This window comes from Leucoraja erinacea, chromosome 11, assembly GCF_028641065.1.
Source record: "Leucoraja erinacea ecotype New England chromosome 11, Leri_hhj_1, whole genome shotgun sequence".
Classification (NCBI taxonomy): Eukaryota; Metazoa; Chordata; class Chondrichthyes; order Rajiformes; family Rajidae; genus Leucoraja; species Leucoraja erinaceus.
Window position 1 is genome coordinate 20,993,374 of NC_073387.1, and position 12,598 is coordinate 21,005,971.

Below are 12,598 nucleotides of genomic sequence, written 5' to 3' on the forward strand. Positions count from 1 at the left end.
CTGCAATGAACGAGTCAGGAGAACAATGGAACTCGCATCTGTAGCTTGTATGGGAGCGGCTCTGACGACCCTCAGAAAGTGTAACACCACCCAGGGCACAGCAGCCTGCTTGATTAATGCCTGTGCCACCATAAACATTCATTTCCTCTGCTGATGGTACAACATAGCAACACCATGTGCAAAATGCACTGCAACACTAGAACAACGACCTCCAAAGCCATCAAGAAAGGCATGGTCTTTCGGAACATCGATGCTCCTTCATTCGCATGTATCCCTGCAAATCACTTGCCATCCTGACTTAGGAGTACAATTCCATCACCATTATAAATCCATCATTATTATAAATCTTGAAACTCGTTCCTCAACGGAAGAGTTACTAATGGATAGCTAGTAATTACCAACAGAATTACCAATAAACCAGAGGACATAAGTTTAAGTTGAAAAGGGAAATAGCGCCTGAGTAACAACTTTTTACATTCTGAGCGTAGTGGTGTATGGAATAAACTGTGAAAGGAGGTAGTTGAGGCAGGTGCAATAACAACATTTAAAGGACACTTAGACAGGTTCATGGATAGGAAATGTTTAGAGGGATATGTGCCAAACACGGGTAAATGGGATTAGTTTAGATAGGGTATCTTGCTTGGCATGGATAAGGGCCTGTTTCTGTGCTATATGACTGACTATATCAAGGTTTTTTTCCTTAAGTGTCTGTACAGTTTCATAACAGGAGCAAGGGAACAGTTCGAAAAATTAACAGATATTCATAAAACAATGGAGGAGGACTTTGAAGAGCTTGGACGTTACTTTGTCTTTGATTCCAAGAAAACATCTGTTGAAGAGTTCTTTGGTGATCTGAGCAACTTCAAGAGTATGTTTTCGGTGAGTGCTTAATTACACAAACGATCGGCATTTATCCACAGATTCCCATGAAAGCTCAATTTGTTGTATCCAACCTAAGATATTGTGGTTTATTAGTCACAACATCCGCAGTGGCTCCATAGTACTTCTCCTGAGATCAAATTGGATGTTTATCTTCATGTCCCATTCCAAAGATTTAAAGACAAAATCTAGGCTGTCCTGCAATGAGAGAGTGCAGTTCATGTTGGTGGTGGGTGAAATGTTAATCCAGGGTTCTATGGTCCCTCTGAAATGAGGGTGAAGCTTTCTATGAAGTTAGGGTGGCACATTGGTGGAGTTGCTGCCTCACAGCGCCAGAGACCTGTGTTCGATCATGACAATGGGCGCTGTCTGTACAGAGTTTGTACATTCTCCCTGTGATCAAGGTTTTGTCCATGTACTCCAGTTTCCGTCCGTACTACAAACAGTTTATAGGTTAATTGTCTTCTGTAATTTGTAAATTGTCCCTGGTATGTAGGATAGTACTAGTATATGGGGTGATCGCTGGTTGGCGCGGACTCGGTGCCAGAGGGCCTGTGTCCGCACTGTATCTCTGGTCTAAACTGGTAATTTGTCTTGTTTATCTTGTTTAAGAGTTGTACATCTTGTTTATAGAGTTTATACATTCTCCCTATGACCGCGTGGGTTTTCTTCGGATGCTGCGGCCTCCTCCCATACTCCAAAGACGTACAGTTTTGTAGGTTAAGTGGCTTTGGTGAGATTGTATAAATTATCCCTAGTGTCTAGCTTGCGTATTGGATGATCGCTGGTCGGCGCAGACACAGTGGGCCAAAGGTCCTGTTTCCACACTGTATCTTTAAAGTCTAAAGTTATTTTGACGTTGACCATGCTCACATTTTTGTACAGCACCGGTCATATTTTGCATCACGTGTGCCTTTGATGTGTACTGCACTAAAGAAAAAACAGCTTTTATCTCTTTTAAGTCCCCTTTGTCATTTTCAGCAATCAGTTGCAGAGAACAAGAAACGGAAAGAGGCAGAAGAGAAAATCAAAAAAGCTAAACTTGCCAAAGAGAAAGCAGAGAAGGACAGACAAGAGAAACTAAAGAAGAATTCTATCATTGACATAAATTCAGGTACATTTTCCTTTTTTTCTATTCCACAGCTTTTTGTTGCAGTTACATTTTAATTCTAGATTTGGTTTTATTGCCAAAATTAAGAACAATTTTCATTTATGCATAGCATCTTTAAATTAATAAAACAATAGAAGTTGTTTTGAATCCAGGTGTTAAATATTAAAATAGAAGAGGATGTTAGAAGAGAGAAAGTGATGCACATATGGATTTGATATTAAAGAGAATATCAAAATTGAGACAGAAAGTGCTAGAATTACTCAGGGGGTCAGGCAGCATCTCTAGAGAAAAATAATAGGTAACGTTTCAGGCCGGAACACTACTTCAGACTAGATTCATTCTCCAGCTTCTTCATTCTCCAAAGACACCACCTGACCTGCTGAGTTACTCAAGCAATTTGTGTCTATCTTCGGTTTAAAAAAATAGCATCTGCTGTTCCTTCCTACACATTAAAATTAAGACCTTGTCCAACTAGGAAGCAGTGTTGGCCATAAGCCCCACAACCCAAGGAGCAAATGTGGATTAATGCAAGTTATGACGTGGACAGTGGAGCTTTGGTATTGTGATCAGTGCAGACATGTTGAGCTCAAGGATCTGTTCTGTATTCTATTCAGGATGTCTGGGTGAGGAAATAGATTCCTAGTGAGAGGAGAAATGAAAGGAAACATGGCAAGAGGAGTGGCTGTGCTATATGAAATTAAAAAGAACAAAAAGATGGGGACACCTCTCTAGTTGGTTGTAGGATGGTTTAGTTGCCTGATAACGGAAGAAATTGTCCCTAAATTTGGAGATATATGTTTTCACACTTCTGCACATCTTGCCTGATGGGAGAGGAGAGGAGAGTGACCAGGGTGAGACTGGCCCTTGATTATGCTGGTGGTCTTGCCACATGTAGACACAAGGAACTGATGATGTGGGTGTAGCAAAAACAAACTCTGCTGGAGTAACACAGTGGGTCAGGCAACATCTCTGGAGAATAAGAATAGGGGACATTTCGGGTCAGGACTCTTCTTCGGGCAGTCATATCTTTCTCATGAGATTAAATAGACTGTTGCTAATGCAGAAACTTGTAAATTATGAAGACGAGGAGGAAATTAGCTGTACATTTGGTACCTACCTTGAGAGCATTTGTTATCAATACTAAATAAGATACGATAGAACTTTATTTATCCCAGGAGGGAAATTGATCTGCCAACAGTTATAAAACACAAAATACAAAAAACATGAAATTAAAGTGACGAGTGGCAAAAAATATCTAGCAAAATAATTATTTGATCACCAATAAACTCTGCTGAAGGTACTCATTGATGATTGAGGTTGTTCCAAATCTGCAGTAAATGATGACATTGGGTTGGAAGTCTGTCAGCAGCAGAAAATGGAAATAAGTATCAGAGTCAAGAGTACAAACAAAGGACTACAAATACTGGTTTATACCAAAGATGGACACAAAGTGCCGGAGTAACTCAGTGGGTCGGGACCCTTCTTCAGACTCAAGAGTGTTTGTCATTTTGTCATATGTACTGACTATCGAATAATCATAATAATACTTTATTAGCCAAGTTTGTTTTGCAACATACGAGGAATTTCATTCACCATACAGTAATACCAATAAAAAGCAACAGAACACACAAAATACATTTTAACATGAACATCCACCACAGTGACTCCTCCACATTCCTCACTGTGTTGGAAGGCGAATAAAAGTTCAATTTCTTCCCTTCTTTGTATTCCCACGGTCGGGGGCTCGAGCCTTCCGTTGACGGGGCGATCTAGGCTCCCGTAGCCGGCGGTGTTTGGGCCCTCGCGTCGGGGTGATCAAGCTCCTGCATTGGGGGGATCTCAGTTTCCCCCACGCCAGGCGATCTACCCCGGTTCGGGGTTGGTCGAAACCTTCTGCGTCGTTTGGAACTCCAGACATCAGTCTCTACCCGAGACTCCGAGCACTTTGATGGTGAAATCTACAGGCAAGTGATCGGCTCCAATGGTAAGTTCACGTCCCAGCGGTGGGGCTCAAATTCAGTCTCGAGCAAGGCCTCCAGCTCCATGATGTTAGTCCGCAGAGCGACCGGAGATACGATCCAGAACACAATCGCATCTCCGGCAAGGTAAGAGATTGAAAAAAGTTTCCCCCGACCTCCTCCCCCATCCCCCAAATAAACAAACCAGAAAACATAAACACAAACTTCTTAAAGCACACTAAAAATGACAAAAGAATACACAATAAGACAGCCCGACGGTTGGCGAGGCTGCCATCGTCGGCGGCACCCTGGTGGTCACTCTAACTTGCAGCATAACTGACCTGTAAGCACGATACTCATAAATAATGTATAAAAGAAAATTTCAATAAATTGATAACCCCAGACTGATGCAGGAATGACAGTGTTCACAGAGGGACAGGAGATGGCTTATGGGCGAGTGTGTGGGAAGATTCTGAGGTTGTGCACCTCTCTGCTTTTGCAGGGCTTTACTACGGGAGTCAGTATGTATGTTGCACTTCTACAAGGGAGGCTCAACCATATATTTTAATCTGTTTTTTCTGTCACCTGGTAATCTCCTACCAGATGAGTGCATAGAATAGTGTGCTTGTGTCTGGAATGAAGGCATGTAAACAATGTAGCAACTGAGGCCACCGGGGATGATGATGGAGGAAGATACAATAGTGGCATTTAGGAGACTTTTGGATAGGCACATGGATATGGAGGGATTATGTGTAGTCAGATAAGAGTTGGGCTTGGCATCATGTTTGGCACAGACTCTGAGCTGAAGGGTTTATTATTGTGCTTGTATTGTTTTATGTGCTGTGATCACTGCTGCACTGTAGACCTGGAGTTTGGTGCCAGATTGAAATCTTGATCGGCCTTAATCAACTAAAGTTTGAGCAGATGTATTAAAGGCAGAGGTGGATTTCGCCATTAATATCTGCCTTCGCTGAACGGTGGTTCCTGTTTATGAGGTGGTTGGTCTAAATATCAACCTATAAACTCCAACTATTTGCCAGAGCCTCCTCAATTTATAATGTCAATCATGTACCCGACATCAAAATATATTAGAGGAAGTGCCGAAAGTGTATTAATTTTTTGATAGACAATCAAAGAGAAATGCATTACAAAACCTGAATAAAGAGGCTGTGTCGCAAAGCAGATATTTTAATTTGGGAAATAGTGTCTTGAGATGTTTAGATTTAGAGAATAGGCACCAGATGGCACTGTGCATACATTGGTCTGTAAAATGTAAGTGGAGAGGAGGGGATCTGCGTGATAGTGACAGACTGAGATAACTGAGAGTGCTTCTTTTATGGTGGATCAGAAAATAATGCTTCTCTCCTTTCTTTCATACCCCGCACATTATCTCTCTTTTTCATTCTGTCTCTTTTTCCTTCTTTCCCTTATTTATTTCTTACTCCACTATCTCTCCGTCTCCCCCTCCCCTCTCTCTCTCTCTCTCTCTCTCTCTCTCTCTCTCTCACTCTCTCTCTCACCGCTCTCTCTTGCACTCTCATTCTCATCCCTCTCTCATTCTATCATCCCTCTCTCTCATTCATCCTTCTCTCTCACCTCCCTTTCTCTCACCCCCTCTCACCCTCACCCCTTCCGTCTCTCTTCCATCTCCTCCCTCTCCCTCATTCCTCTCCCTCTCTCCCTCTCTCCCTTATCCCCTATTGCTAAGAGCTAGATAGGGCTCGTAAAGATAGCGGAGTCAGTGGAGAAGGCAGGATGGGGTATTGATTGGGGATGATCAGCCATGATCACATTGAATGGCGGTGCTAGCTCAAAGGGCCGAAAGGCCTACTGCACCTATTGTCTATTGTGTATTGTCTATTTTCTTTCACCCCCCCTCTCTCTCTCTCTCTCCCTCTCCCTCACCCTCCCCCCTTACCAGCTTCTCTCTCCCTCTCAAATCTAACTCCCTCCTCTCTCTCACTCCCCTCCTCTCTCCCTCCTCCCTCCCACCCTCACATCCTCCTCTCTCCCTCCCTCACATCCTCCTCCCACCCTCACATCCTCCTCTCTCCCTCCCTCCCCTCTCCCCCCTCCCATTTCTCTCTCCCTCACCCCTTCCTCTCTCTCCCTCACCCCACTCGCTCTCCCTCCCCCCCCTTCCCTCTCTCCCACCTCTATCAAAGCATTTAATCTCCATGTACATAAATACATGTATCGTTCATCTAAATGAATTGCTTGCAATCACTCTACCTTCAGCCACTTTCATTCATCTGTTGTGTTTAGCACATTCTGTTTGAGGGTAAAGCATCGTGTTGAGAACATTTGGTGTCTCATACTGTGTTTAATTTGACTGCATTCTCTTCCCACGCTACCGTGACTCTGACGCAGGAAGGCAATAAGATTGAACAGGCTGTGATTATTGCCACAGCCCAGATTGTGCTGCGGGAGTGCTAATCATCTGATGCAGCTTGCAGTGAGAGCGGTAAAGGATTTAAAAATCCCCCATGTCAGCAATAGCACCTTGGAAGAGTGGGTGGAGCAAGATGTCAAGGAAAGAGATATAGAGACTGCGGCACATTATTGTGCTGACGCCGGCACTGAAATAGCAACATAAAAATAGCCTGTAAAAGGGGGGAGGTGAATACAGACAAGAAAAAAAAAATTCTACTCAAACAGGTCCACAGGGATGTATTGCCATCTTTATTAAAGATCCTGTGTGACTTGGTAGGAAAATAAGGATTATTTTATAATTGCCACTCTGGGTAATTTTACTTGTATGGCCATCAAATGTATATAATACAGTTAAACAAGCATATTTTTAAATCTTTCATTCACGCCCTCCCTCTCTTGCCTGCCCCACCCTCTCTCCCTCACCCCTACCCCTCCCCGTCCCCACGCCCCCCCCCTCGCCTCGCCCTTCCTTCCCTCTCCCTCGTCCCCCTCGTCCTCCTCCCCTCGTCCCCCCTCTCCCTCGTCCCCCCTCTCCCCTCGTCCCCCCTCCCCCTCTCTCCTCCGTCCCCCTCTCTCCTCTCCCCCTCCCCCGTCCCCTCTCTCCCCCCCCCTCTCTCACCCCCCTCTCCTTCGCCCCCTCCTTCTCCCCCCCTCCTCCCTCCCCTCCTCCCCTCCCCCCCTCCCCCCTCTGCCTCGCCTCCCCCATCCCTCTCTCCCTCCCTCCCTCCCCTCCCTCTCTACCTCACCCCCTTCCTCCATCCTCTCTCTCCCCCCCCCCCTCCCTCTCCCTCACCGCTTATTCTCTCACCCCCTCTCTCTCTCCCCTACACCCCCTCCTCTCTCTCCTCCCTCACCCCCTCCCTCTTTCACCCCCTCCTCTCTCTCACTAGCATTCCCCTCTCTCTCACTCCCTCCTCCTCTCTCTCTCTCCCCCCTCACCCCCCCTCTCTCTCTCCTTCACCCCTTCCTCTCTGCCTCACCCCTCTCGTCTCCGTCCCTCCTTCCCTCCATCTCCCCCCTCACCACCCTCCTTTTCCTCCCCCTCCCCCCTCCCTATCTCCCTCCGTCCCCCACTCCCTCTCCACCTCTCTCCCTCCTCATTCCTCTCTCTCCCACCTATCTCCCTCTCTCCGTCCTCCCTCCCCCCCCCCCCCCCTCCCCCTCTCCTCCTCCCCCCCCCCCCCCCACCCCCTCCCTCTCCCACACCCCTCCACCACTCCATCTTTCAGTCTCCCCACTCGCTCCCTCTTTCCCTCGCCCTTCGCCCTTTTACATTCCAAATATAATTTGCCCATTCTTTCTGGTGCTTTTAATACATATTTTGAAAGTAGTAGTTTGTATGTTCCTGAAGGTGGCAGCATGACTGCGTAGCATTGTGTGGTGCTGGAGCACTATGAAGTGCTCAATTAGTATGCATAGCAACTGCGCAATTTAGTTCTCTTCCATCCCTTTCTTTTGGACATTCATCTATAACGGCAAGTAAACAATGCAAAAGAAAGATGTTCTTTCACATTTGCAGAGCTTTGTATTAAAGACCCCTCAATTGTGTAGACCCTTTCCTTTTTTTCCTCATTTGCTCTGTTCTTTCCCAAGAGTGAGCACATGGTTCTCCATATTCAGGGAGTGGCTCTTTCTTTGATACTTTCTGCAAGTATTTGCCAGGAGGTGGCCCACTTCTATTCTCAAAACGCTCCTATATGAAAACCACCCCACCGTAGCATTAACATCCCATGCTGCCGCTCCCATGAAATGTGCTCCTTTGTTCAGCAAAATCTCAATGTATACGATCCACAGCATTTAATTTTTTGCAATGTTTGCGGCTATCTATCTCTAATCTGTAAGTGCCTCACTCTTCCGATGGCCACAAGATATCTCATGTTAAGATGCCATTGTCATCAGCAGCATCAGTGGGCAGGAAGGTTGATATAAAAGGAAGCCATTTGGCGCTGAAATGCCTTGAAGCTGAAAAGTTGAAATGAATTTAGAATATTTAAGTACGAGCTTGGGCAAGATTTAAAGTGCGCTGTGCTTCAGCAGGGTTGCAAGATGTGAGGGGATGGAATTCTGCTGAGATGTAACACATTTTCTCCCTCCAGCCATAGTGCCTGCCCTTGCCTGCCCCTGCAGAATACACCACAGTTTCAAGAGGGTTGTGGGAACAGAAGTACAAGGTTGTGGTTTGGGGGATAATCTGGGAGAGAGCAAACGTCTTTAGAAATAAAATATTCTGTTAATATCAGAATAATATGATAATTAGACTTCCAGTTTAGTTTAGTTTATTATTGTCACGTTTAGTTTGTTATTGTCAAGTATTATTGTTTAGTTCATTATGGTCACGTATTATTGTGTGCTATCCAGTCAAAAAAAAAACTATACATGATAACAATGGAGCCATCCACAGTGTGCAGATAAAGGATAAAGGGTACATTATTTAGTGCGGGATAAAGTCCAGTTAAAGATTTCAAAGGTCTCCAATGAGGTAGATAGGAGGTCAGGACCACACTTTTGTTGATGAAGGAATGGTTCAGATGCCTCACTACAGCCGGGAAGAAACTGCCCCTGAATGTTCCATGATGTAGAATCTTCTATTCTTTGTCCGAAATTGTCTGAAAGGTTTTTATCGCTTCAAACTACAAGGGCTGTACAGTGGGGCAGCTGGTAGAGCTGCTGTCTCACAGCGCTAGAGACCCAGTTCGATCCTGACCTCGAGTGCTGTCTGTGTGGAGTTTGCACATTCTCCCTGTGACCACATAGGCTTCCACCAGGTGACCTGGTTTACTCCCACATCCTAAAGCATTGCAGGTTTGTAGGTCAATTGCCCTCTCTAAATTGCCCTATGTGTAGGAAGTGAATGAGAAAGTGGGAAAGCATAGAACTAGTGTGAATAGTGTCGGCGTGGGCTTGATGGGCCAAATGGCCTATTTCATGCTGTACATCTAAACAAACTATATTCCTTTTATGTAATTTATTGAGTGACTGCAGCATGATGATTCACTCCGTGTTCCAATTTTCTTTTTCCCAGTTCAATATATAAAATGAGCTGATAGACTTCAACTGACATATAATGGAAACAACATTATTTAGGGAAACAACGGTTCTAATTTCATACGCCAATACTTCCTGTTCGCAAAATAATATTTTTATCTCATAATTCATGTGCACGATGCAGTAAAATGTAATTGAAATTTATAGCTTCAGCTGTGCGATGCTTTTAAAGCTCAGGATATCAATCAATAATCAGGCATCCTGTGTCAAGGGGAATGAAGGTCATTTGTTCTGAATGCTCACAGAGATGTCATCAGGATGTTTAACTCCTCACAGTCCAATTCTGTGTCCATTTTGTACTGTAGATTAAAATAGGCTTTAATTTTATAGTTTCATTGGAAGTAGGAAGAAGCCAGCAAGGATCCTTAACTGAACCGAAAATGATAAGAAAATCAAACCACATTATGGACCCTTTAAAAGGATAGTAGCAGGCTAAGTATCGCCCGCTCACGCACACACATTCCTCTGCAACCAGAGGAGACGCATATTCCCTTCACACCCTCTCTCGCCTTGATTCAGGGACCCCAAAAGTTCTTCCAGGTGAGCCAAATGTTTCCATTCACTAAGGAGGACACAAGCAATCTTCCTGATATAGTAGTGGCCAGAGGATCTGGGGTGACAGAGGAACTGAAGGAAATCCACATTAGGCAGGAAATGGTGTTAGATAGACTGATGGGACTGAAGACTGATAAATCCCCAGGGCCTGATGGTCTGCATCCCAGGGTACTGAAGGAAGTGGCTCTAGAAATTGTGGATGCATTGGTGATAATTTTCCAATGTTCTATAGACTCAGGATCAGTTCCTGTGGATTGGAGGGTAGCTAATGTTATCCCACTTTTTTAAGAAAGGCGGAAGAGAGAAAACGGGGAATTAAAGACCTGTTAGCCTGACATCGGTGGTGGGGAAGATGCTGGAGTCAATTATAAACAACGAGATAGACGCACATTTGGATAGCAGTAACAGGATCGGTCCGAGTCAGCATGGATTTACGAAGGGGAAATCATTCTTGACTAATCTTCTGGAATTTTTTGAAGATGAAACTAGGAAAATGGACAAGGGAGAGCCAGTGGATGTAGTGTACCTGGACTTTCAGAAAGCATTTGATAAGGTCCCACATAGGAGATTAGTGGGCAAAAGTAGGGCACATGGTATTGGGGGTAGAGTGCTGACATGGATAGAGAAGTGGTTGGCAGACAGGAAACAAAGAGTAGGGATTAACGGGACCCTTTCAGAATGGCAGGCAGTGACTAGTGGGGTACCGTAAGGCTCAGTGCTGGGACTATTTACAATATACATCAATGATTTGGATGGAGGGATTCAGTAACATTAGCAAATTTGCAGATAACACGAAGCTGGGTGGCAGTGTGAACTGTGAGGAGGATGCTATGATAATGCAGGGTGATTTGGACAGGTTGGGGGAGTGGGCAGATGCATGGCAGATGAAGTTTAATGCGGATAAATGTGAGGTTATCCACTTTGGTAACAAAACATTGAGTAATGAGGAAGGGTTAGTTAGCAGTCTTGTTGTACGTGCCCCCTTGGGCAAGAGTGACCATAATATGGTTGAGTTCTTCATTAGGATGGAGAGTGACATTGTTAATTCAGAAACAATGGTTCTGAACTTAAAGAAAGGTAACTTTGAGGGTATGAGACGTGAATTGGCCAAGATTGACTGGCAATTAATTCTAAAAGGGTTGACGGTGGATATGCAATGGAAGACATTTAAAGACTGCATGGATGAACTACAAAAATTGTTCATCCCAGTTTGGCAAAAGAATAAATCAGGGAAGGTAGTACACCCGTGGATAACAAGGGAAATCAGGGATAGTATCAAAGCGAAGGATGATGCGTACAAATTAGCCAGAAAAAGCAGCATACCCGAGGACTGGGAGAAATTCAGAGACCAGCAGAGGAGGACGAAGGGCTTAATTAGGAAAGGAAAAATAGATTATGAAAGAAAACTGGCAGGGAACATAAAAACTGACTGCAAAAGTTTTTATAGATATGTGAAAAGAAAGAGATTAGTTAAAACAAATGTAGGTCCCTTGCAGTCAGAAACAGGTGAGTTGATCATGGGGAACAAGGATATGGCAGACCAATTGAATAACTACTTTGGTTCCGTCTTCACTAAGGAAGACATAAATAATCTGCCGGAAATAGCAGGGGACTGCGGGTCAAAGGAGTTGGAGGAATTGAGTGAAATCCAGGTTAGCCGGGAAGTGGTGTTGGGTAAATTGAATGGATTAAAGGCCGATAAATCCCCAGGGCCAGATAGGCTGCATCCCAGAGTACTTAAGGAAGTAGCTCCAGAAATAGTGGATGCGTTAGTAATAATCTTTCAAAACTCTTTAGATTCTGGAGTAGTTCCTGAGGATTGGCGGGTAGCAAATGTAACCCCACTTTTTAAGAAGGGAGGGAGAGAGAAAACGGGGAATTACAGACCAAGTCTAACATCGGTAGTGGGGAAACTGCTAGAGTCAGTTATTAAAGATGGGATAGCAGCACATTTGGAAAGTGGTGAAATCATTGGACAAAGTCAGCATGGATTTACGAAAGGTAAATCGTGTCTGACGAATCTTATAGAATTTTTCGAGGATGTAACTAGTAGCGTGGATAGGGGAGAACCAGTGGATGTGGTGTATCTGGACTTCCAGAAGGCTTTCGACAAGGTCCCACATAAGAGATTAGTATACAAACTTAAAGCACACGGCATTGGGGGTTCAGTATTGATGTGGATAGAGAACTGACTGGCAAACAGGAAGCAAAGAGTAGGAGTAAACGGGTCCTTTTCACAATGGCAGGCAGTGACTAGTGGGGTACCGCAAGGCTCAGTGAAGAAAACCCCAGCTATTTACAATATATATTAATGATCTGGATGAGGGAATTGAAGGCAATATCTCCAAGTTTGCGGATGACACGAAGCTGGGGGGCAGTGTTAGCTGTGAGGAGGATGCTAGGAGACTGCAAGGTGACTTGGATAGGCTGGGTGAGTGGGCAAATGTTTGGCAGATGCAGTATAATGTGGATAAATGTGAGGTTATCCATTTTGGTGGCAAAAACAGGAAAGCAGACTATTATCTAAATGGTGGCCGACTAGGAAAAGGGGAGTTGCAGCGAGACCTGGGTGTCATGGTACACCAGTCATTGAAAGTAGGCATGCAGGTGCGGCAGG

At 44.6% G+C, this 12,598-nt stretch overlaps 1 protein-coding gene across 1 annotated transcript in view; it reads left to right on the forward strand.

Annotated features, from left to right (window-relative positions):
* Positions 1 to 333: 333 nt before the first annotated feature.
* LOC129701510 (protein diaphanous homolog 1-like) overlaps positions 334 to 12,598 on the forward strand; it is a 62,650-nt gene continuing 50,385 nt past the window's right edge. The window contains exons 1-2 of the mRNA XM_055642741.1: positions 334 to 879; positions 1,861 to 1,993. Coding sequence (XP_055498716.1) covers positions 646 to 879; positions 1,861 to 1,993 — 367 coding nt within the window. The 5' untranslated portion in view covers positions 334 to 645. The remainder of the gene's footprint in view (positions 880 to 1,860; positions 1,994 to 12,598) is intronic.